General features: G+C 42.2%; 1 protein-coding gene across 8 annotated transcripts; it reads left to right on the plus strand.

The window, feature by feature from the left end:
- The first annotated feature begins 453 nt into the window (after nucleotides 1–453).
- On the plus strand, nucleotides 454–12,639 carry LRIF1 (ligand dependent nuclear receptor interacting factor 1). 8 transcript variants are annotated; one of them, XM_075055655.1, is made up of 5 exons: nucleotides 454–656; nucleotides 2,942–2,980; nucleotides 6,994–8,506; nucleotides 10,086–10,364; nucleotides 11,697–12,639. In XM_075055655.1, the coding sequence occupies exons 1-5, from the start codon at nucleotides 592–594 to the stop codon at nucleotides 12,162–12,164; spliced, it is 2,364 nt and encodes a 787-aa protein (XP_074911756.1). In that variant the 5' UTR covers nucleotides 454–591; the 3' UTR covers nucleotides 12,165–12,639. The 8 variants fall into 8 exon arrangements, with proteins under 8 accessions (XP_074911756.1, XP_074911758.1, XP_074911764.1 ...); XM_075055661.1 differs by lacking the exon at nucleotides 2,942–2,980 and adding an exon at nucleotides 4,737–4,812 and having other exon boundaries at nucleotides 638–656; XM_075055660.1 differs by lacking the exon at nucleotides 454–656 and adding an exon at nucleotides 4,737–4,812 and having other exon boundaries at nucleotides 1,998–2,980.
- Nucleotides 12,640–19,239: the final 6,600 nt, after the last annotated feature.

Consider the following 19,239-nt stretch of genomic DNA (forward strand, 5'->3'; position numbering starts at 1 on the left):
GGGGAAGGGCCCAGAGCAGTGTCGCCTCTTGTCCAGGCTGGGCCCCAGCGCTGGGGCCGTCCCTGACCTGGCCTGGCGGCTCAGCCCCACCCATTGCCGGGGCCCAACAGGGTGACGGTGGGGGGAGGCCAGGCCCGGGGCTGCCCCCTCCCCCCATCGGGGCCACCGCTGGCGACGAAACCGGCCATTTCCAGCCTCGAAACCGGCCATTTCCAGCTCAAACCCGGCCGAGCAGGAAGCAGTCCCTCACTGCCTCCAGTTACTTCCGGCACCCGCCGGAAGCTTCGCCGCCACTCACTCGCTGCGCCATTTGCGGCCGCCCGGCGGCGCCGCGCTCCACTTCCTCCCTCTCCCGGAAGTAGCCGGGACGGAAGTGGCCGCCGATTGGTGGCGGAGGGCTACGGGCGGCGGGGCCGCGCGGAGGAGAGGCTGGGTGGGGAGGTGGGGCCAGCGGAAGTGACACGCCGCCCGCGCCCCGCCCTGCCCCCCCCCAAGCCCGCCGCCGCCGTTGTCCGCCGCCGGTCGGTGCCGCGCTCGCGCCCCCCGCGGCGGGGGCGGCCCAGTCCCTCTCCTCTCTCCCGCCGCCGCGCCATGTCCAGCCGCCCGCTGGGGGTCCCGCGGAGCCGAGAGGAGCGGCCGGGCAGCGCCACGCAGTTGTGAGTACCGGGCCCCGGGCGGAGCGGAGCGGCGCGGGCCGGCGCTCGCCCCCTCCCGGCGTCGGGCTGAGGTAGGCGGGCAGCGCCTCGGCGGACGGGGCCGCCGCCCCGGCGCCGCTGTTCTCCCGGACAGCTCGGGAGCGCCCGGCACGGCCGAGCAGGGAGAGACCCGCCAGGTACGGTCCCGCCGTCCTCGCTCCCGCCCTCGGCGGGGCCCCGCCGGTGCGCCTCGGGGCCCAGCGGGGTGCGAAGCGGCGGCGTTGGAGGGGCCCGGCTCCGGCATCCGCCCGCTTCCCGCAGCGGGGAGGCGGCGAGGCGTCGCGGGTGTTGGGGCGTTGGCCGGGGGGAGCGTCGCCTTTCCCGGCGGCGAAGGGCGAGAGGCCGAAGAGGAGGACGGGGGCGTTGGGGCGGCTGGGCGGGGGAAGCGGGCGGAGGGTGTTCCTCCTGCTGCCGCGCCGGCGTCCCTCCCAGCTCTTCACGCCTCCGCCCCGGCACGCGGTGCGCTCGCCCGGCTCTCTTGGCACGACGTCACTCGCTCCTTCGTTGTCAGGGCTTTGCGTTTGCGTGAGGCTGGTGAAGTCCCGGCGCGATTAGGCTTGTGCCGGAGGCAGCCCGGAAATTGGGAAGAGGAAGCGGGATGTGAGATGCAGGGATTTTAACTTTTTGCAGTAGTAGAACGGCTTTAAACCAATCTCTTAATTCAACTGCAACATAAACACGCAACCGTAGACCTGATGTGAGCTGGATGATGCTGATTCTAATCATGCCGAGGAAATTTTCTAGGCTGCCCAAGACTCCGTGTTTACATTCCTGCTTTAAACTGGCAGGAGCTCAGCAGGGGCCGACTGCTTGAGTCGTGGTTTGGCTCCCAATGCGTTTTGTTTGTCTCTTTGGAATTGTGCAATCGCTGCATCTGTTCGGTGAAGAGTTTTGGGTTAGCTCGTTAGAGCCACGGGGTTGCTGTGGCCGTGGGAAGTAGCTTTGGCGCTGTTGATGTTCTCTGCAATTCTGCCAAAGGTTTTATGGCTGAAGGAGGACCTGGTCATTGTTTGGTAGAGCTGTGGTTTATAATAAAGCACAGGGGCTGTTTCCCGGCAGTTAGCGCATCCTAGAATAATTATCCGTACTCCAAGGAGTATTCCCCAGTGGGCAAAGGAGTTTCTGTACAAATTCATTGTCAAACAGAAAACGTTTCTTCTGCCATTGTTGAAACCTTCTGGGTTACAATAAAACTCCAAGCTGTTAGGAATGACTTGGACCTAAATTCTGGACAGGGTTTCTAGCTTCGTCTGCAGACTCAACATAAATTTCCAGATTTCCTTCAGGTAATAATAATAAAATATATAACAAAATAATCACAAAACATATTTTATTACAATATTCAGCAATATCTGGATGGGATAAAGCTGTATAAAATAAATATAGACTACAGTCAATTAATTTTGATTAGTCCCTAGGTGTATGCTTCCAATTTATAATAAATGTTATGTTGCTGCTTCCTGGATTCAGCTTAACCCATTAAAATAAATTAAGTTGGTTCTCTGAAGTTTGTAGCGGCTTGTAGTCCCTGTTTGATTTATTCATATTCATAGAAGATGAAAGTTGTCTCTGAAGTAATAGCTGGGAGTAAAGGCAGACTAAAAAGTAGCTTGCTTCTAGCGAAAGGGAATGTTTCTTCTGACAACTTTGAAGTGTTAAGTGAAGTTTAAGCCAGTCCTTCTGTCTTTTTTATCTCCACTGATATATTTTGTAGATGGCATGATCATGATTTCTGTTGCAGTAATGTGTTGGGATGCCCTGATGGTTGGAATGGATTTGGCGAATGGTTTTATTTACTGAAAATATTCTGAGGGTATTTTTGTTAATGCAAAAATTAGAGACGGAAGATGAATTTTTAAATACTCAGTATTTTGTTCTTTGAGCCTGCTGCTTTGTAAGAGTGATAAGCAGTATGGGATGACAACTTTAGACAATAAGATTGGTGTGCGTGATCATATAAGTGAAGAAAACAGGAATTCTGTTTCAACTGAGGGAAATGTAGGCTATTCTTTTTATTTTTCTAGCTTGTTAGAAATAAATTCTGTTTCTTTCTGTTATCTCTGCTTTCATAGCTTGCTTAGTGCCATTTCCATTGTTAACTAGGAAGCTTTCAATATTGCCATGCAGACTGTTTACCTAAAGAAATAACGACCTCTTTCTGTCAAGAAAAATGTCATCTAGTTCCCTCTGTGAATGTCACAGTTTTGTTGTGTTTTTTTTTGTTTTGTTTGTTTTTTTAAAGAAAGCTGGCTACCTGAATTTGAATGTTTCTGTGGTGTCATTAGGTAAGATTTTTATCAGTCTACCACTTTTTTTTTTTTTCTTCTTCCATGAGTTTTTTTTGCTCAAGTTCTGTTCAGGGATCTGTCTTATATTCAGGCCTTGGGCCATGCTAAAAGCATCATAACAATAGAAGTATTTCTAAGTGTTAATATATGAGATTTGAGGAGGTTTATATTTGTGGGGGAGGGAAGTGAAGGAGGATGAAGAGCAGAAAGAAAACTCTACTTCAGTAGTTATGGGAAAAATCCCCAAGTACAAATTGGCATGATTTACAGAATTTCTTTTACTATTTTTTAGGAAAAGAAGTTAGCCTGTTCTTAAACTAAATTAATCTGACAGTCTTAATGGTGGATACTGAAGGAAAGATTTTTCACTCTACTTAAGGAATTCTTAAAACATATTGTTCAAAGAAACAGTGGCCTTGCAGAGTGAAATAAAATAGCTTCTAGCTCTCCTCTTCATCACTCAATAATGTATTAAAAAGCTGAAAATGCTTTATTTTATTTCAGTAACATGAAATGTCAGTCCTTGTTATTTCTTTGTATCACCTGGAAAAGTCTTTGTTGATGTGAGATATATATGGTGAGGCATTTTCAACTTACAATGTGAAGTGAAATAGCAAAAGCATCTAAAAATTTTGACAATGGCATCTCTACTTGGAGTACTGTGTCCAGCTCTGGAGCCCTCAGCATAAGAAAGACATGGTTCTGTTGGAGTGGGTCCAGAGGAGAGCCACAAAAATGATCAGAGGACTGGAACACCTCTCCTATGAGGAAAAGCTGAGAGAGTTGGGGTTGTTCAGCCTGGAGAAGAGAATACTCCGGGGACACCTTACCGCAGCCTTTCAGTACTTGAAGGGGGCTTATAAGAAAGATGGGGACAGACTTTTTTAGCAGGGCCTGTAGTGATAGGACAAGGGGTAATGGTTTTAAACTAAGAGAGGGTAGATTCAAACTAGATATAAGGGAAGAATTTTTTTACAATGTGGGTGTTGAAACACTGAAACAGGTTGCCCAGAGCAGTGGTCGATGCCCCATCCCTGGAAATATTCAAGGTCAGGTTGGACGGGGCTCTGAGCAGCCTGATCTAGTTGAATATGTCCTTGCTTATGGCGGGGGGGTTGGACTAGATGAGCTTTAAAGGTTCCTTCCAACCCAAAGTAGTCTATGATTCTGTGATCTTTCCTTCTTCTTTCATAGGTTTTTGAGTACATATGTGTGAATACAACTTCTCAATATCATCTGAACACTTCCTTTCCTTTTTTCTTGTCTATCTATTTAGCTTTTTGTAATTCTGCAATCCTGTAAGTACCTGCTATTTGTTTCAAGTAAAAGAATGTTATTTTCCAGGAAACTGTAATCTTGCGGTTTCTTGCTCTTTTTGCATAAAGTGCGAAGATAAAAAGCTGCGGTTGTCTTCTGTAATCATGAAAAGCAGAATGATCTGGAGTTCAGACAAACTGGATTTTTTAAAGGAGATTTCTTCCTCAGCCTTCTTAAAAGATCCTGTTTGTAGCACAGTGTCAAAACATTTTTTTTTAAGTCCATTGAAAGGGATGTCAACAGTGACTCAAGGTAGAAACAAGAAAAATGGAGGTGAGCACTGGAAACCGGCATTACTGCTGAAGGAAATATGCAAATGCATCCTCTATCTCATCTCATCTCTCTCTTTCTCTCCCTGTTTTTCTTGCTTACTCTCTCTCTGATCTGCTCCCCCTCATCTTGCCCAAAAGTTAGAGGTATCCCCTTGCTTTGACAGGTGGAGGACCGTGCCTCTTTGGAGGTTTCTTCTGCCCTTTGATGCCTTTTTGCAGTGCTAGTTAGTTTGAGTGGAGGTAAGTGCCTGTTTGCTCTGTAAAAGCTGTAGTGGTTCAGCAGTTCCATGTCTGTGGAACTTGCTGAAAATTTTCTTCTGTATTTGCCTTCGAAGCATGTAACAGATACAGATGTAAAAAGCTGTCCAGGAGCTCAGTGCTGGTCTTCCTAATTCTGCATTATCAGTAGAGCTAGGAGATTTAAAGTGGCTCCAAAAGTGAGTCTTTTCTGCTTTAATTAAGTTTAAACATACAAATATTTCTAGTTGCTCTTTGTTTAAGCAAAAATATTTCTGTAAGATCATTACCCTTCAGTGCTAGTCCTTCTCAACTACCATTTCTAATTCCAAAACATCCATCTCCACTTTACGACTAAAACCTTTGATGGGAGCTTCCACTAGGAACTATGTGGCATATTGCCCATGTTTTCATTTTCAGTATGTTATTTTTAAAACAAAAATGTTGCAAACCTTCTTGCCCACTGCACTGATAAATGACGTAAATGTCTGCTTTTTCACACAGTATGCCATAGAAATGAGGCATTGTACCAAAATATTGGATGTAGGAGTTAATTCTAAGGTTGCAGCAAGGAAAGCTCTGCGTGTCTAAAGCCTTTATGTTTTAGACAGACAATAGCATGGTTATTTATGTCGACTACCAAGGGGAATGTGACCCCTCAGACTAGCAGGAACTCTCCAACTCTGTGAGTGAAGAGCATTCTTGTGACTTCTCACTTGATGGGAAAAGGCAATGTCTTGACTGACTTCTTGAGCAGATACAACGGTGGGACGCATGAATGATATCTCTAGTCACTGTTCCAAGCTCAGTTGGAAGCCCAAACTGTAACGCTTCACTGCCAGAAAAAATGCCAGTGTTTCAAAACTACTTGACAGTAAACAGAACACAATACTGATGTCATCTGGACTGGGACTGGGAAATAATCTCACGTCCATGTTCTCAATGCATTTATTGATGTAGAAAGTCAATGGGACAAAGCTAGAACGCTCTTGGTGACGGAGTTGGCAGCTTTGGCTTTTAATCATTCTGGATCTGATGTCAAGACCATGAAACCTACTTCCAGTTCATTTGGTCTCTTCTTTACTAGTGAGGGAAGCTCTGTTTTGATCATGTATGTCTCAACATGCCATGTTGCTTCTGCAGTGCTTTGGGCATTAGATTATTATTCTGAAAGTCCAAGAGTTCTTTGGGGAAGATGCCTGCATTCGGGCAAACTCACTTGAAGTGGGAAAGATTCTCTGTCTTGCAATGGACTTGAAAAATCTTGGCATTTGAAGGAGTCACAACTAACTTTTGGTTTGACAAGGTTCTGTCTGTTTGCTGTTTTGAGTTCCTATCTTCACCTGCAAAAAATTTATATTTACTCTGCGGTTTTCACTGGTGCTGTTTCTGTGTATTCCTCCTTGTTTTTGAAGCCTTTTCCTTCGTAGGCTTAGACTTCTGTTCTCATAAATGTATGTACCTTGATAGCATTTGAGTTTGGGTTTTTTTCATCTCTTTGAAGATGACCACCTTTGTAGTCTATATCTGCCTAAAGAATGAGCGGGCAGGTGAGATGCAAGCATAGGAGTTGGTCACCCTACATCCTATTCCACAAAGTAAATGTGTTCTGCATCTTAATTTCTTTTTTGTATGTATGTGTCTGAAGTAAGTTCTGCTTCCATCTTGCCATGCAACTAATCTGCCTGTATTTTCCTGAAGCTTTCCTGAAATTCATGCTTCATAGCACTAAGGAGGGATATTAATAGTAACAGGGAGATGGGAAAGCAAAAAATATGGCTTCTTTGTGAAATTTGGAGAAAATGTTTTTCTTTTTTAGAATGAAAGGCCCTGTAAGTAGAAGAGGAGGATAATGTAAGGTGTTTTCTTGGGTCTTTTAACTTATTTTTATCTGAAAAGGATGCCATTTCTTGCTACTCTGTAATGTAAAAGTTGGACATTATTTTCAGATAGTCTGTGGTATTCTGAAATGCTAACCCCAAATGTACACTGAGTAGATCAGTATGATTTTTGCCAGTGAAGCTCCTGAAGATTAGATCTGGCATTTTTCAGTAGTTAATCTGCTTCTAAGGTGTAGCAGTGCTGGGTATACAATTCACTGATGCACATTAATTAAAATATCTATGCTGTGTTCACTTATGCTATCTTTCGTTTTTCTTTTTCTTTTATCTTTTCTTTGTTAAGCATTGCAGGCTGTATGTACCGAGTAGTTCAGACGACGGGACCAGATGGAAAAAACCTTCTGAAATTACTTCCAATTTCTAAATCTTCTGGAAGCTTTGTGCCAATAGTTCAGTCTTCAGCCATGCCAAATAAGTCTAAAGCGAATATTTCTAGTCCAGTCCATCTTACTTTTAAGACACAGCTTGCCAATACTACTGCACCTTCATCTGTTAAGATACCTGTTTTTCAGTCTCCTAATCCTGGAAAGATTATTCTTACAAGGACATTAGACAATCAGGAAAGTGTTAGGGCAGGTTCTGAAAGAGAAAGCTTAATTCCAAAATCAGCTGCTAACATCCAGAGCAGTTGTGTTTCAGTTGATAGACTGTCTTTGCAGAACATTGCTGTAACAAGTTCATCTAACCAGAGTAACACTGCATACATGTTGGTAAACACAAAAAGTCTTCCAGTTACTGTGAAGTCTCCAGTACTGCCCTCTGGCCACCACCTCCAGATACCAGCTGATGCAGAAGTGAAATCTGTCCCAGCTTCTTTTTTACCACCTGCAATACAGCAAAAAATACTTGCAGCTGCAGCAACAAATGTGTCTGGAGGAGCTGACAGTACAAAAATCCCAACTGTTATATATGTGTCACCAGTGAACACAGTGAAAACAGTACTTCCCAAGCGTTTGCAAGCCATTTGCCCAAAACCTGCCACAGAAGTTTCAAAAACATTAATAATGACAGCTACACAAAAGGGAAATAGTTCTCCTGAGACAGTAACATCTGATGGTCAGCAGTGTCAGCAAACGCCAATGAAATGGATTGTGCAAGAAAGTCCACAGTCATCAGCGCCTTGCCTTATTCCTGTAAAGTCATCTAATAATATGGCTTCCAAGATCTTGAAAACTTTGTCAGACATGAAGAATGTAGAAGCTAACTCTGCAAATATTTTACCACTCTGTTCTAGTGGTCCTGGTGGAAGCCAAACAAAAATCACACCTATTAAAGATAATGCTCTGGTCATGTACAATGGGAAAGTCTATTTGTTGACCAAAAGAGGCTCTGATGTTCTGTCAGCCCAAGCTGACAAACAAGCATCTTCTTCTTCTGATGCTTCACTTAAAAAGCAGACATCCAAGCTAATTGATTCTACTGCAGTCACTAAAATAACCAATAAAGTAGTGAATCTTGTATTGTCAAAAAGCAAAGGAATGGTGCTGTCTCAGAAAGATCCAAAACCATGTACAAACTCAAAAATTTCTTCACCAGCTGGCTTAAGAAATGATTTAAAATCTGCACCTGCAGCTCTGGTGACACCAAGTGCTAATCAGCAGGATTCCACTGTAAACCAGAGAAAGAGTTTGCCCTTCACCGAGAGCATTTCAAGTGGAGTGACCCCTATTACAGCAGTAGGGACACAGGAAAATGTATGCCAAAATGGCAAAGAAAAGATTGATTCCCCCAAAGCAGCAAGTGCTGTTTTACCTCAGTCTAAGCAAGAGTGTGCTTTCAGTGAAGACTGGCAAAAGGTAACTCTCTCCAATAAACATGCCCATCTCCATCTCTGCTAAACTGTTATATGGTCCTGGTTCTATTTGACTAAAATGGCTATTAATAAGTTCACAGATTTTTTGTAACTAGGTATCCTGTCACTGGAAATGCTGGTCTAAAGTGTGGTTCTAATCAATAAATGATCTTTTTTTTTTTTCCAATAAAATTGCACTATGCAAGTGAGAAAATGCATAAAGAAAGGAAAGGGCCAGGCAGAAGATGACTTTTTATTTCCTCACAAGATAAATTGATGGTAACAACTGAAACTATAGGAAAGTTGTTCATTGAGCTCTGGCAGCTATCTGCTTTCTAATGTTATTGATGCCACATTCTCACAGCACAGCCATTGACTGTGTTGTAGGTGTGATGTAAGGTAGAAACATTTGCAGCTACACAAGAGGAAAACAAGGTAGAAGAGCAGGGTTTGTCATCCAGAGACAAACTGGTGTTGCACTAAGTCAGCTTCAGTATCCACTAGCTCAGACAGCCAAAGGCAGGAGCTGTGTTTCCTTCCTTTCATGCCATGGTGGGGAGGGATCCACCTCCTTTGACTCATGGTTTCATGTCAGGCAGAAGAAACTCTTGAGACCTTTAATGGCATTCCCTCTTCAGGCTGGACCTACATATTCTTTTAAGATCATAACGTCAAAAATATGTAAAAAAGTCTTCAGCCTCAAATCCTATGAACTCTACCCATGAAGGTTTGTAGGTCAAGTTTTCAGTTGCTCAAGAGGCCAGAATGAATTTGCCTCCAGATAAAAAAAAAATCATTCTGAAGCTAGTTTATGCTTGCTTGTGTTGATGAGGCAGATGAGAAATGTCAGCTAAGCATGTTTGTGCAAATTTTAGACATTTAATCATTGCAACAGACTGTAGGCTCTCTTTTTTGATTGTTTCTCACCTGAAAAAATGGTTAAAATAGACTTTTTTTTCTTCAGTTCTCTGTGATGCTGAGTGTTAGCATTCTTATTTGCTTTAACCTCTGTGAAAAATAGCATTATCAAATGTTTGCTGCTTTTAGTCTGTAAATTTGCAAGCCCATGGATTGCCAGACATACTGATGTGAGATTCAACTTGAAGAATCAGAAACAGTTCAGGTTCCAATGCAGTTGGATACAAGAGATGGCTAATAGTTCTTTATTAGTATTATCAGCCACAATGCAAATATGAAATGCATTCGGCAGTCTGAAAGTGACACTGTAAAGACACTGTCTGATCTTCTGTCATCTTCCTTTGTTACTTTAAAGTTTTAGAATAGGTGATTCCCTTGTTTCTTTTACTTCTGTGGTTTACTAGTTGGACTGTGCATTTTCTGGATGTTCCACAAGGTTCTTGGGTTTTAAATAGCCAATAAGAAAGTTAGATCTATCATAATATGTATATAATTTCTCAAAATTGGCTTACCTGTGTTAAATGTAACTCTCGGAGAATGGCAGACAAAACAAATGTTCACCTGTCTTTCTAGTAACTAGATTTTAGTTTATATGTATGGAGAGAGAAAGAGAGAGAGAGTGAGAGAGTGTGATTGATGGCTCTCTCACTGTTTCTATATTTCAGATCCAGTGTGAAAAGATGGATTCACCAGGAAAGGTTATTAAAATCAAACACCAAGAGAAGCCACGTTGGAAACAATACTTGGAATTAAGGAAAAAATTTGGTCTCTCTAAGGAGGAGAGAGTGTACCTTAAAAGAATACCATTAAGGACCCCCTATGAGAAACCAGAAGAAAGGTTTTTTTCCAGTAACGGCTTGAAAAGGAAAAATGACTCCTGCAGTTCTTCATCGTTAGATGTGGAAATAACAAGTCAACGTCAGGAATGTGTTAAAGAAGAAAAGGTATCTTGAAATTTTTCAGTGCTAAAACATGTACTGCAACACATTCAGAAAGCAGCATATGTATAGTCAATACAGAGCTGCGTGTTTATTTGGACCCTCCCACCTCTGGATTCACCAGAGCAAGTCAGTAATTGTTATGGTCCCTGTGAGAATTGTTCCTACAACTTGTTTGTGTACCACAACAGAGTTGTGTGATTTCAGTACGACTTGAGTACCATCTAAGAGTTTTTGTCCTCTTTTCTGGGTTCCACTGGAGGAAATTTGAAGAACAAATGCTTTGAAGAAGACTGGACCCTCTAGTGGTGGCTGAACAGTCAAAGGGATAGTCTTCATTGGAATAAAAACCATACCTCTGTATCCTGATTTATATTTAGCCTTATGCAACAATTATGTTTATCCAGTAGTGCAATGGATGTAAGCAGAATAATAGAAGAATAATTTTTTGTGAGGCTTTACCCTTGAGTTTGAAATCAGTCAAGTGCCATTATTTCAAGGCACTTCAATCACTCACATGACTAGGTGTGGCTGACTTCCAAAGAAGGGTACCCACTTAGTCATGTGTGGTTTTATTAAAATAAATTTACCTGTGTACCTGTCTAATCTTTAGAGTTAGAGATGTCTTTATAAACTTAGTCCTTTGTCATTGGCTAGGAACTTGTTTGGGTGCTTCTGGAAATGTTCCCTCGACATAAGGATTTCCATCTTAATGCATTAAAATCATTTTATCCATCCAAAGTAGTTCTGTGCAGCCATAGTGTTCTAAGTTTTCTTTTGTATGATTCTACTCTACCCAGTCAAAGGCTTTCTCAGGTTTTAGTAATTCTGTGTTAAGAGCCCTGCTTTGAGCAGATCTGCTGGGTGCTCTTAGTAAAGTACATTAACATTTAAATAACAAAACAGCTGACAGGAATGCACTCTTGTAATGGACATTATTGCTAATGTTTAAGCTTTTTGGAAATGTAAGCATGAATTCTTCTTCTATGTTTTGAATTTTCCCATCAAGCTAGATAGAAAGTTTTTGTCTTACATTACAGTTAAAGAACTCAAGCAACCACAGGAGGTGATAGGTATGCAGAGGAAAGGCAGAAGTGCACTGTTGACTAAAAAAGGAATTTAGTGGTCTGGAATTGTTAATTGGGAATCTTTGTTAGAAAAATATTGAATATGGAAGTATGTTTGCTCAAATTGCTAAAAGAAACATCTTCCATATAGTAATTCTAAGAAGCTTGCAACAAATAACTTGTAATTTGCGCTTAGTGAACTATGATGTTATAATGTAGAATGATGCTCAATTTAACAGAAGTATATTTTGTATGTTTCTTGACTGTACAGATAATTGTGGATTTGGAAGAGGATTTGACTAAGAAAAGAAAAATAAAATCCTCACCACTGTCAGACAGTGGAAAGAGAAGGAAAACTTCAGTCAAATCAACCACAAGTCCAAGTTCAGAAAATACCAGCTCAAGTGTCAGTGTACTTAACAGAAGTGTTTCACCCCCACCAGTCTTACCGCAGCAAAGTATTTCCACAGACTTTGTTACATCGTCTCTAGGGAGGGACTCTGAGCAAGACCCATACTCTCAATATACTGACATTACAGACTTTAGTATTCCAGTTTTAGTGTCTTGTGAAGGTGATACTTCAGTTCTTGAAGGTTCTTTCCGAGATGATGCTTTCCCTTTGACTCCCCCAGACTTGGATGAAACAATACGGGATGAAAAAATAAAACGACTTAAACAGCTCTTAAGAGAACGGGAAGCGGCACTTGAAGAGATGCGTAGAAAAATGCAGCAAAGCTGAAATACTGAAGCTGGTGATCTGGACCATATTCATCTTCATTTCAGTGACTTCAAGAAGAAATTCCTTGTTTAAACAAATGTGAATATTTCTGGTAGATGGAAGATCTTAATGAGGTTTACAGTATGTGTGTATTTAGAAGAGTATAGGTTTCTTGTTAAATACCGGAAATAAAAGACTTGGACCATCAAACTCTGCTTCTGGGACATTATATGTATCAAAGAATGCAGATAGGCATTTTTATTAGTCTGTTCTTTATATTTTGAATTGAGGGGTTTCTGTATTAGTCCTAGCAAATAAACTTTCCCACTTTGGAATTCCATGGCCTAGCTCTTAGAAACTGAATGTAAATTGCAAACCCAAATTGTAGATATTTTTTTGTTTTCCTAATGTGCATGACAACTTTTGTGAATTCCTGAGAACTGTCAATTGTCATAAAAGGTCAATGGTCAGTGTTTAATAAATGCTATTTAAGTGATCTTGGAGTTAGACTTTAGGCAGTAATAATGCAGATATTTATACAAAACCTCTTACAGATGTGAAGACGGAAGCAGTAGAAACCCCTGCTGACAGTTATCTAGTTATGTGTCTCTTACTGTTATTATTGTAAGCCTTTATAAGGCCTTTTGCCAGCTGTGCAATGAAGTTCGGTTGTGAGGTTATTTTTTGTGGGGGGAGGTGCATTTTTTTTTTAAACAGAATTATGTTGAATAATAACTTGTTGAAGCAAAAAAGGCATATTTCTTTATCCGGGAGTGGTATCTTCAATAATTCTTGATGAGTATCTTTTACATTAATTTGTTCAGTCTTTATTTGAACGTGTCTCTTGCTACCTTAATTTGATGGTACCTTAGTTCTGCATTGTAGGAGAGAATGTGCACTCAAACTGTCTTTACCATCATAATTTTTATAGATCTTTGTAGTATATTTTCCCAGCATATTCTGTCATGTGTTGTATGGGTGCCTTTCACTACCCTCTGTTGTCCATGTCATTGAATCTTGTAAGGCCCTTCTGCAGTTCTTCAGTCCTTATTGTTACAGCCATGAATAACTTTTGCGAACAGAATTTGTCATTGTTCTTTTTCTTGTCCATTTATGGTTATATTCAACATCACTGATCCCTGTAGAACTCCATTGCTGATTTCTGTTCATGAGAGACTGTTTGCAACTATTCTTATTTTCTGTATTTTAATCAAATTATCATCAGTAAGGTTTTTCTCTATTATCACATGGATGCCTAGTGTATGTATAGAGTTTTGGTGAAGGATGTTGCTTTGGAGATAGATCTTTGGAGAGCCTAGTAGACTGTATCAGCCCTATGTTCATAATTAATACGCAATTTGATAGCGTGAAAATCTCAAGTGGATTAGAGATACAGGCTTTTTCTTCCAAGGGAAGAAAAAGATGGTCCCTGCTCTGAATAGCTTGAGATAGACCAAATGTAGGAGAAGATGATACACCAAAAACGCAATGGTGGGCGAAGAAGAAAGTTTATAATGGACCTAAACTCTTTAATGGTTGAGATTGCTGTATAAGAGGCAAGTGCCCATGATAGAGCAGGCAAGTAAGGATGATATTATCATGGGCATCCATGGGTTCGCTGTGTGTGGAGTGAGTGTTTTGGGGCAGAAATCCCATAGTTTAGCATAGGACAACAGACACCTAATGAAGGGCTGATGCACAGTGGAGAGAATGATGTGCATGAATTGGGCCTCATGACCTACGTTATCATGCAGCCCAAGTATCGCAGAGCTAGGAGCATATGCAAGACAGCTGGGTGCCTGAGAAAAGGACTGTTGGTTGGACCAGTGACCTGCATCCTGTAGCCTGACAGGCCAAGTTGCTTATGGAGCAGGTGTGCACAGATGTTGTGTGTTCTTTATTGGTAAATGTGCAAAGCAAAGAGGCTAATTTATGGGAGATGATTTTTTTGAGCAGCCGATGATGTCAGTGAACAGGATGTCTGCAGTCTTATCTGTGCTTGTTCCAGAAAGCATGGAAGAAGTGTAAATTTAGCCAAGCCTGCCTGTCAAATATAAGCAGTAGTGAGGAGGCAATCATTTTGTGTGAAAAGTGGGAATATTCCACACATGTATGTGGGTGTGACGGTTTGACCTTGGCCATCTATCAAACACCTACCCAGATGCTCACTCCTTCCCCTCTCCTGCAGGATGGGGAGAAAATAGAAGACAAGCAAGACTTGTGGATTGAGATAAAGACAGTTAAGCAAAAGCTGCATGCAGGCAAAGCAAAATAAGGAATCTAATCACCATGTCCTATCAGCAGGCAGATGTTTAGCCATTTCCTGGGTCTCAGTGTGTATAGTGTTTACTTGAGAAGACAAATGCTGCAACCATAAATGTCCCTGCATCCTTCTCCTTTTGTTAAGCTTTTATTTGCTGAGAATGACATCATATGGTATGGAATTCACCTTGATCAGTTTGGGGCAACTGTCCTGGCTATGTCCATTCCCAACTTGTCCATCCCCAGCCTGCTTGCTGGGAGGGATGCAGAGAGAAAAAGAGAAAGCCTTGATGTTGTGCAAGCACTGTTCAGCAATAGCCAAAACACTGGTGTGTTATCAACATTGTCTCCCTCACAAATCCAAAACAGCATCACATGGGCTGCTATGAAGAAAATTAGCGCCATTCCATGCTGTCCCAATATGACGGGACAGCAAACAGAAAGGGGATAAAAGCAGCCTTGTGTTTTGTATCTAGTGCTGCAGTCGCCTGTTGTGATACTTTTCCAACAGATGTCACTCACCTATCCTGTCTTCTGACGGAAGTCTTTCCTCTGTTTTCCAACAATCTCCAAAGAAATTAATGAAGCTGAGTTCACTTACCCTCTCCTTTTGCTGGGAGGATTCCAGATTTGACATTCTGAGACACACCACCTTCTTTCTTCCAGAACCTCTTTTACCCTAGCAAAGTGGTCCATTAGCCTGAGTTTTCTCTAGAGGCAATGATGAGATACTGAACATTCGGAGAAGAATCCTCACTGCAAGGTTTTGAAGAAATGTGATGAGTAGGATTTGGTGGAAAAAAGGGAATGGACTATTTCCTTGCGATCTAGTAATGGAAGACACTTGGTGCAATTCAGAAAGACAAAGCCAAGCCATCTATGGAAGGAAAAGAAATGCCTTTCTTGGAACAACATCAACGCAAAGTTGAAAGGATCACAGAGCCAAGAGAGGCCCCTTGGTGTGCTGATGTGGGAAGGCTGCGCCAACAGCAGGAGCAAAGGGACTTCCAACAGCCAAGGACCTTGTGGGTTGTTGGAACTGCTCCTCATCCAGACACATCATCTGTAGCACAGATTCTGTTTTTCTGCACTGTTCATCCTTGAACTCCTATGATCTGTTAAGAGTTTGTCTGTGACAGAAAAACTAGAGTCCTGGGAATGCTGGCTGTGGCCCCAGGAGTGGAAGTTACTGGCAGCCATCCCTATGTGCAGCCTGGGCTGGCAGAAGGCATTGCAGTTACGCACCATGCTTGCTGTGTTAAGTACATAGCAATATGAAAACCATGGATTTAGGCTATGAGTTAAAACATATTACTTTCAAGCAGATATTCAGGAAGAATCAGCGTCAGGCCTTTTAGGAACTTCTGGATCCAAAGAGGAAAAGTGGCAGTGAGTGCTGGACAAAACAGTCTGGGAAGCAAAGTGATACTGGGCCAGTTGCTAACATCAGCCTAACCTGGTGACTGGGAGTATCTGGCCAGAACTATCCATGTGCAAAGATGTTACTTTTCAGCTAGAGGACAACCCACCACAGCACCAGCATTTCTGTATGCGAACATGAATCTTCACAGAGGTCTGTCCCAGCCATTTATAGAATTGTAGAATCATTTAGATTGGAAAAAACCCTTAAGATCATTGAGTTCAACCGTAAAGTTAACAGTGCTGAGTCCACCACTAAACCATGTCCCTAAGCACCATGTCTACATGTCTTTTAAATACCTCCAGGGATGGTGTCTCAACCATATGTAGCCTGAGAGGCCACCTGGAAGCTAGGTACCCTAGAGCCCATCAGGTCATTTCTTCCTGGCAAGCCAGCAGTCAGCTGCTGGGGTGGAGGTGTGCAGAAATACTAGAAAATTAGTTAAAGTGCAGATACTTGTTACCAGGGATGTGCAGGTTCAGCTGTGAAACTGTTTTGGACAGTGTGGAACCGACCCTGGACTTGCTACAGTGTGTGATCTGAGTGAATAAATTGTGACAGATTTCTAGTGGCACACTTTGCAGTGGGAGCATATACCAAGGCTGAATTTGGCAGAGCCCTAGCTGTCCTCCTCTTGTGGATCTGGGAGGCACAGAGCAGTGCAGTCCGAAGACGGCTTCTGGCAAATGGAGAGGGAGATGGCACTGCTTTCAAAAGCAGGACATAAAAGCATAAGTAGTCAGTGCTGGATTAGTCTGAAGATCCATCCAGCTCATCATTGTCTCTCCAGCAGAGATCAACATGGGGAAAGAAATCAGACTGGAGACCAATAGTGGATGCCTAGAAAAGAGTACAAAGACATAATGATCACAAAAATGACCACAAAAATGATCAGAGGGCTGGAACACCTCTCCTATGAGGAAAAGCTGAGAGAGTTGGGGTTGTTCAGCCTGGAGAAGAGAATACTCCGGGGACACCTTACCGCAGCCTTTCAATACTTGAAGGGGGCTTATAAGAAAGATGGGGACAGACTTTTTTAGCAGGGCCTGTAGTGATAGGACAAGGGGTAATGGTTTTAAACTAAGAGAGGGTAGATTCAAACTAGATATAAGGGAAGAATTTTTTTACAATGTGGGTGTCGAAACACTGAAACAGGTTGCCCAGAGCAGTGGTCGATGCCTCATCCCTGGAAATATTCAAGGTCAGGTTGGACAGGGCTCTGAGCAACCTGATCTAGTTGAATATGTCCTTGCTTATGGCGGGGGGGTTGGACTAGATGAGCTTTAAAGGTTCCTTCCAACCCAAACTAGTCTATGATACTGTGATTCTATGATGCTATGATTCTATGATCATATGCAACACTTCACTGGTACTTCTCATTTTCCAGCTCTTAAACAGATGTGGTATCTTTATGTTTAATACCCCTTGATTTTTTTTTCTTTGCGTGTTATATTTTTCTGTTAACTTTTTGAAGTCAGTTTAACCAGGCCTCAAGTCACTACGTCCAAGTAAAAAATGATTTTGTAGACTTTTTTAATCTGCAGTCTTTCTTTTCCTAGACTGGGAAATTCTGTGTAGGTGTCCTCTGAAGAGAAACTATCTCAAACGTTTGACCATTTTTGTTACCCTTCTCCATAGCTTTCTGGATCCACCATAATCTTTTTCAGATGGATGGAACATCATCATCATCCAATGATGAAAATGTCATTGCATCATGGAGTTACAGTGTCTTTTGTTTTTGTTTTGCTCTCTATACCTCCCTGATAATTTCTTATATTCCAGGGCTCTTTACTATTGAGCTGGTATTTTGTGGACTGATCTACTAAATTTGCTGTTCTCTTTGAACATAACAGCTCATTCAGAGCTCATTATTGCGTATGGAAACACAAGGGTTTTCATTCATGTACACTGAATTTCATAATTTGTTTTATTGCTCAGTTATTTGGTGTAATGAGAACCTTCTGAAGCATTTTTCAATGTTCTTGAGAGCTGTGCCACTGGCAGACTTTGACATCTTGCTTTTCACCCACTTTTCTAAATAAGTTGTGAATATTGAAGAGTACAAGCTCCAACAGGAGTATCTGGGACTTCTTCCTTTCATTGAGAAACTGACTGTTGAGTCAGCCTTTGTTTCTTCTCTTTAAACCAGCTTTTCATACAGCTGAGGACAGTCCCTCTTTTGCGATAGCGGCCTAGTTTCTGGAGAACTATGGTGAAGGAGGTCCAGGTAGATGATTGAGCATTGATCCCTGTTTGCAGGGACACCAATTCCTTTCGTAAGCGCTACTGGATTTGTGAGGTAGGTCTTGTCTTAACTGAACCTGCAGAGACTTTTCTTTGGTTGTAGAGAATTGTAATAGGACAGAGAAGACCAGTCTGGAGAGAATTGTAATAGGACAGAGAAGACCAGTCTGGAGAGAGGATGAACAGCCATGGGAGCAGCAGAAGAAACAAGGGGCAGGAGAAATGTCAGAATGGCAGCATTTGATGGCACCGGGATTAGCAGGTCATCAAAATCCCAGCACATCTATTTGTAGCTACTGAGGACCTCCAGCTCAGGAAACTAATGTCAGTCTAAAAAAAGGCAACAGATTAAAATGAAAACTCAGGCCTTTAAGAGATGATGGTGGGAAGACAAAGTAGGATTCACAAGACACCTAGATAAGAAGGGGAAGGATAGTAAGTAAATCCAGATGGTTCATGCAAGTGAGGAAGGATGGACAGCCAAAAGATCAATCTGTCAGCTCCTAAAGGGCATGAAAAGGTACTTTCAAAGCCAATAAGTAGTTGCCAAAACCAGAACCACCCAGGAGATGTGAGGAAAATGTGGAAGCTGGTGTCATCCTCCATGTCACAGCAAGCAACACTGTCCAGACCACATGGACACCTACCTTGGTACCTGCCTGTGGTTATGAGAGGGAGAGAGGGTTTTAATTTAAAACAGTAAGATCTCCCATTGAAATTCACTACATTGTTGTTGCAATGGCACAACATTTTCCTACACAGTCTAGCATTGCTATTCCATCATTCCATTTTTATTATTTCTACTTATTTTATTGGTATGGACAAGAAAGTGCTGCTCTTACGGCTCCATAGACATCCCTGGGAACACTTTAAAAAGTTGGTGTTGTATTTGCCACTCTCCTGTCCTCTAGTGCTAAAGCAGTTCTCAGTGAGAACTTATTTCAGCTGTTTCATCTTTTATTCCTTCAGGGTTCTTGTTTGAACATGAGAGTATAATCCCGTTCATTCATAAACTCATTACTGTTCATCAGTTTGTTTTGAAACGTCTCACCAACATCTCAGTTTCAGACAGATCTGTCAGTTCCCTGTGATGAAAAGATGCAAACCTTTCTGGGCTCTTCTGTGGTGGCCATGGATACCAATATCTTAATTTTTTTCTGATAGACTTTT

This window comes from Buteo buteo, chromosome 23, assembly GCF_964188355.1.
Source record: "Buteo buteo chromosome 23, bButBut1.hap1.1, whole genome shotgun sequence".
Lineage (NCBI taxonomy): Eukaryota > Metazoa > Chordata > Aves > Accipitriformes > Accipitridae > Buteo > Buteo buteo.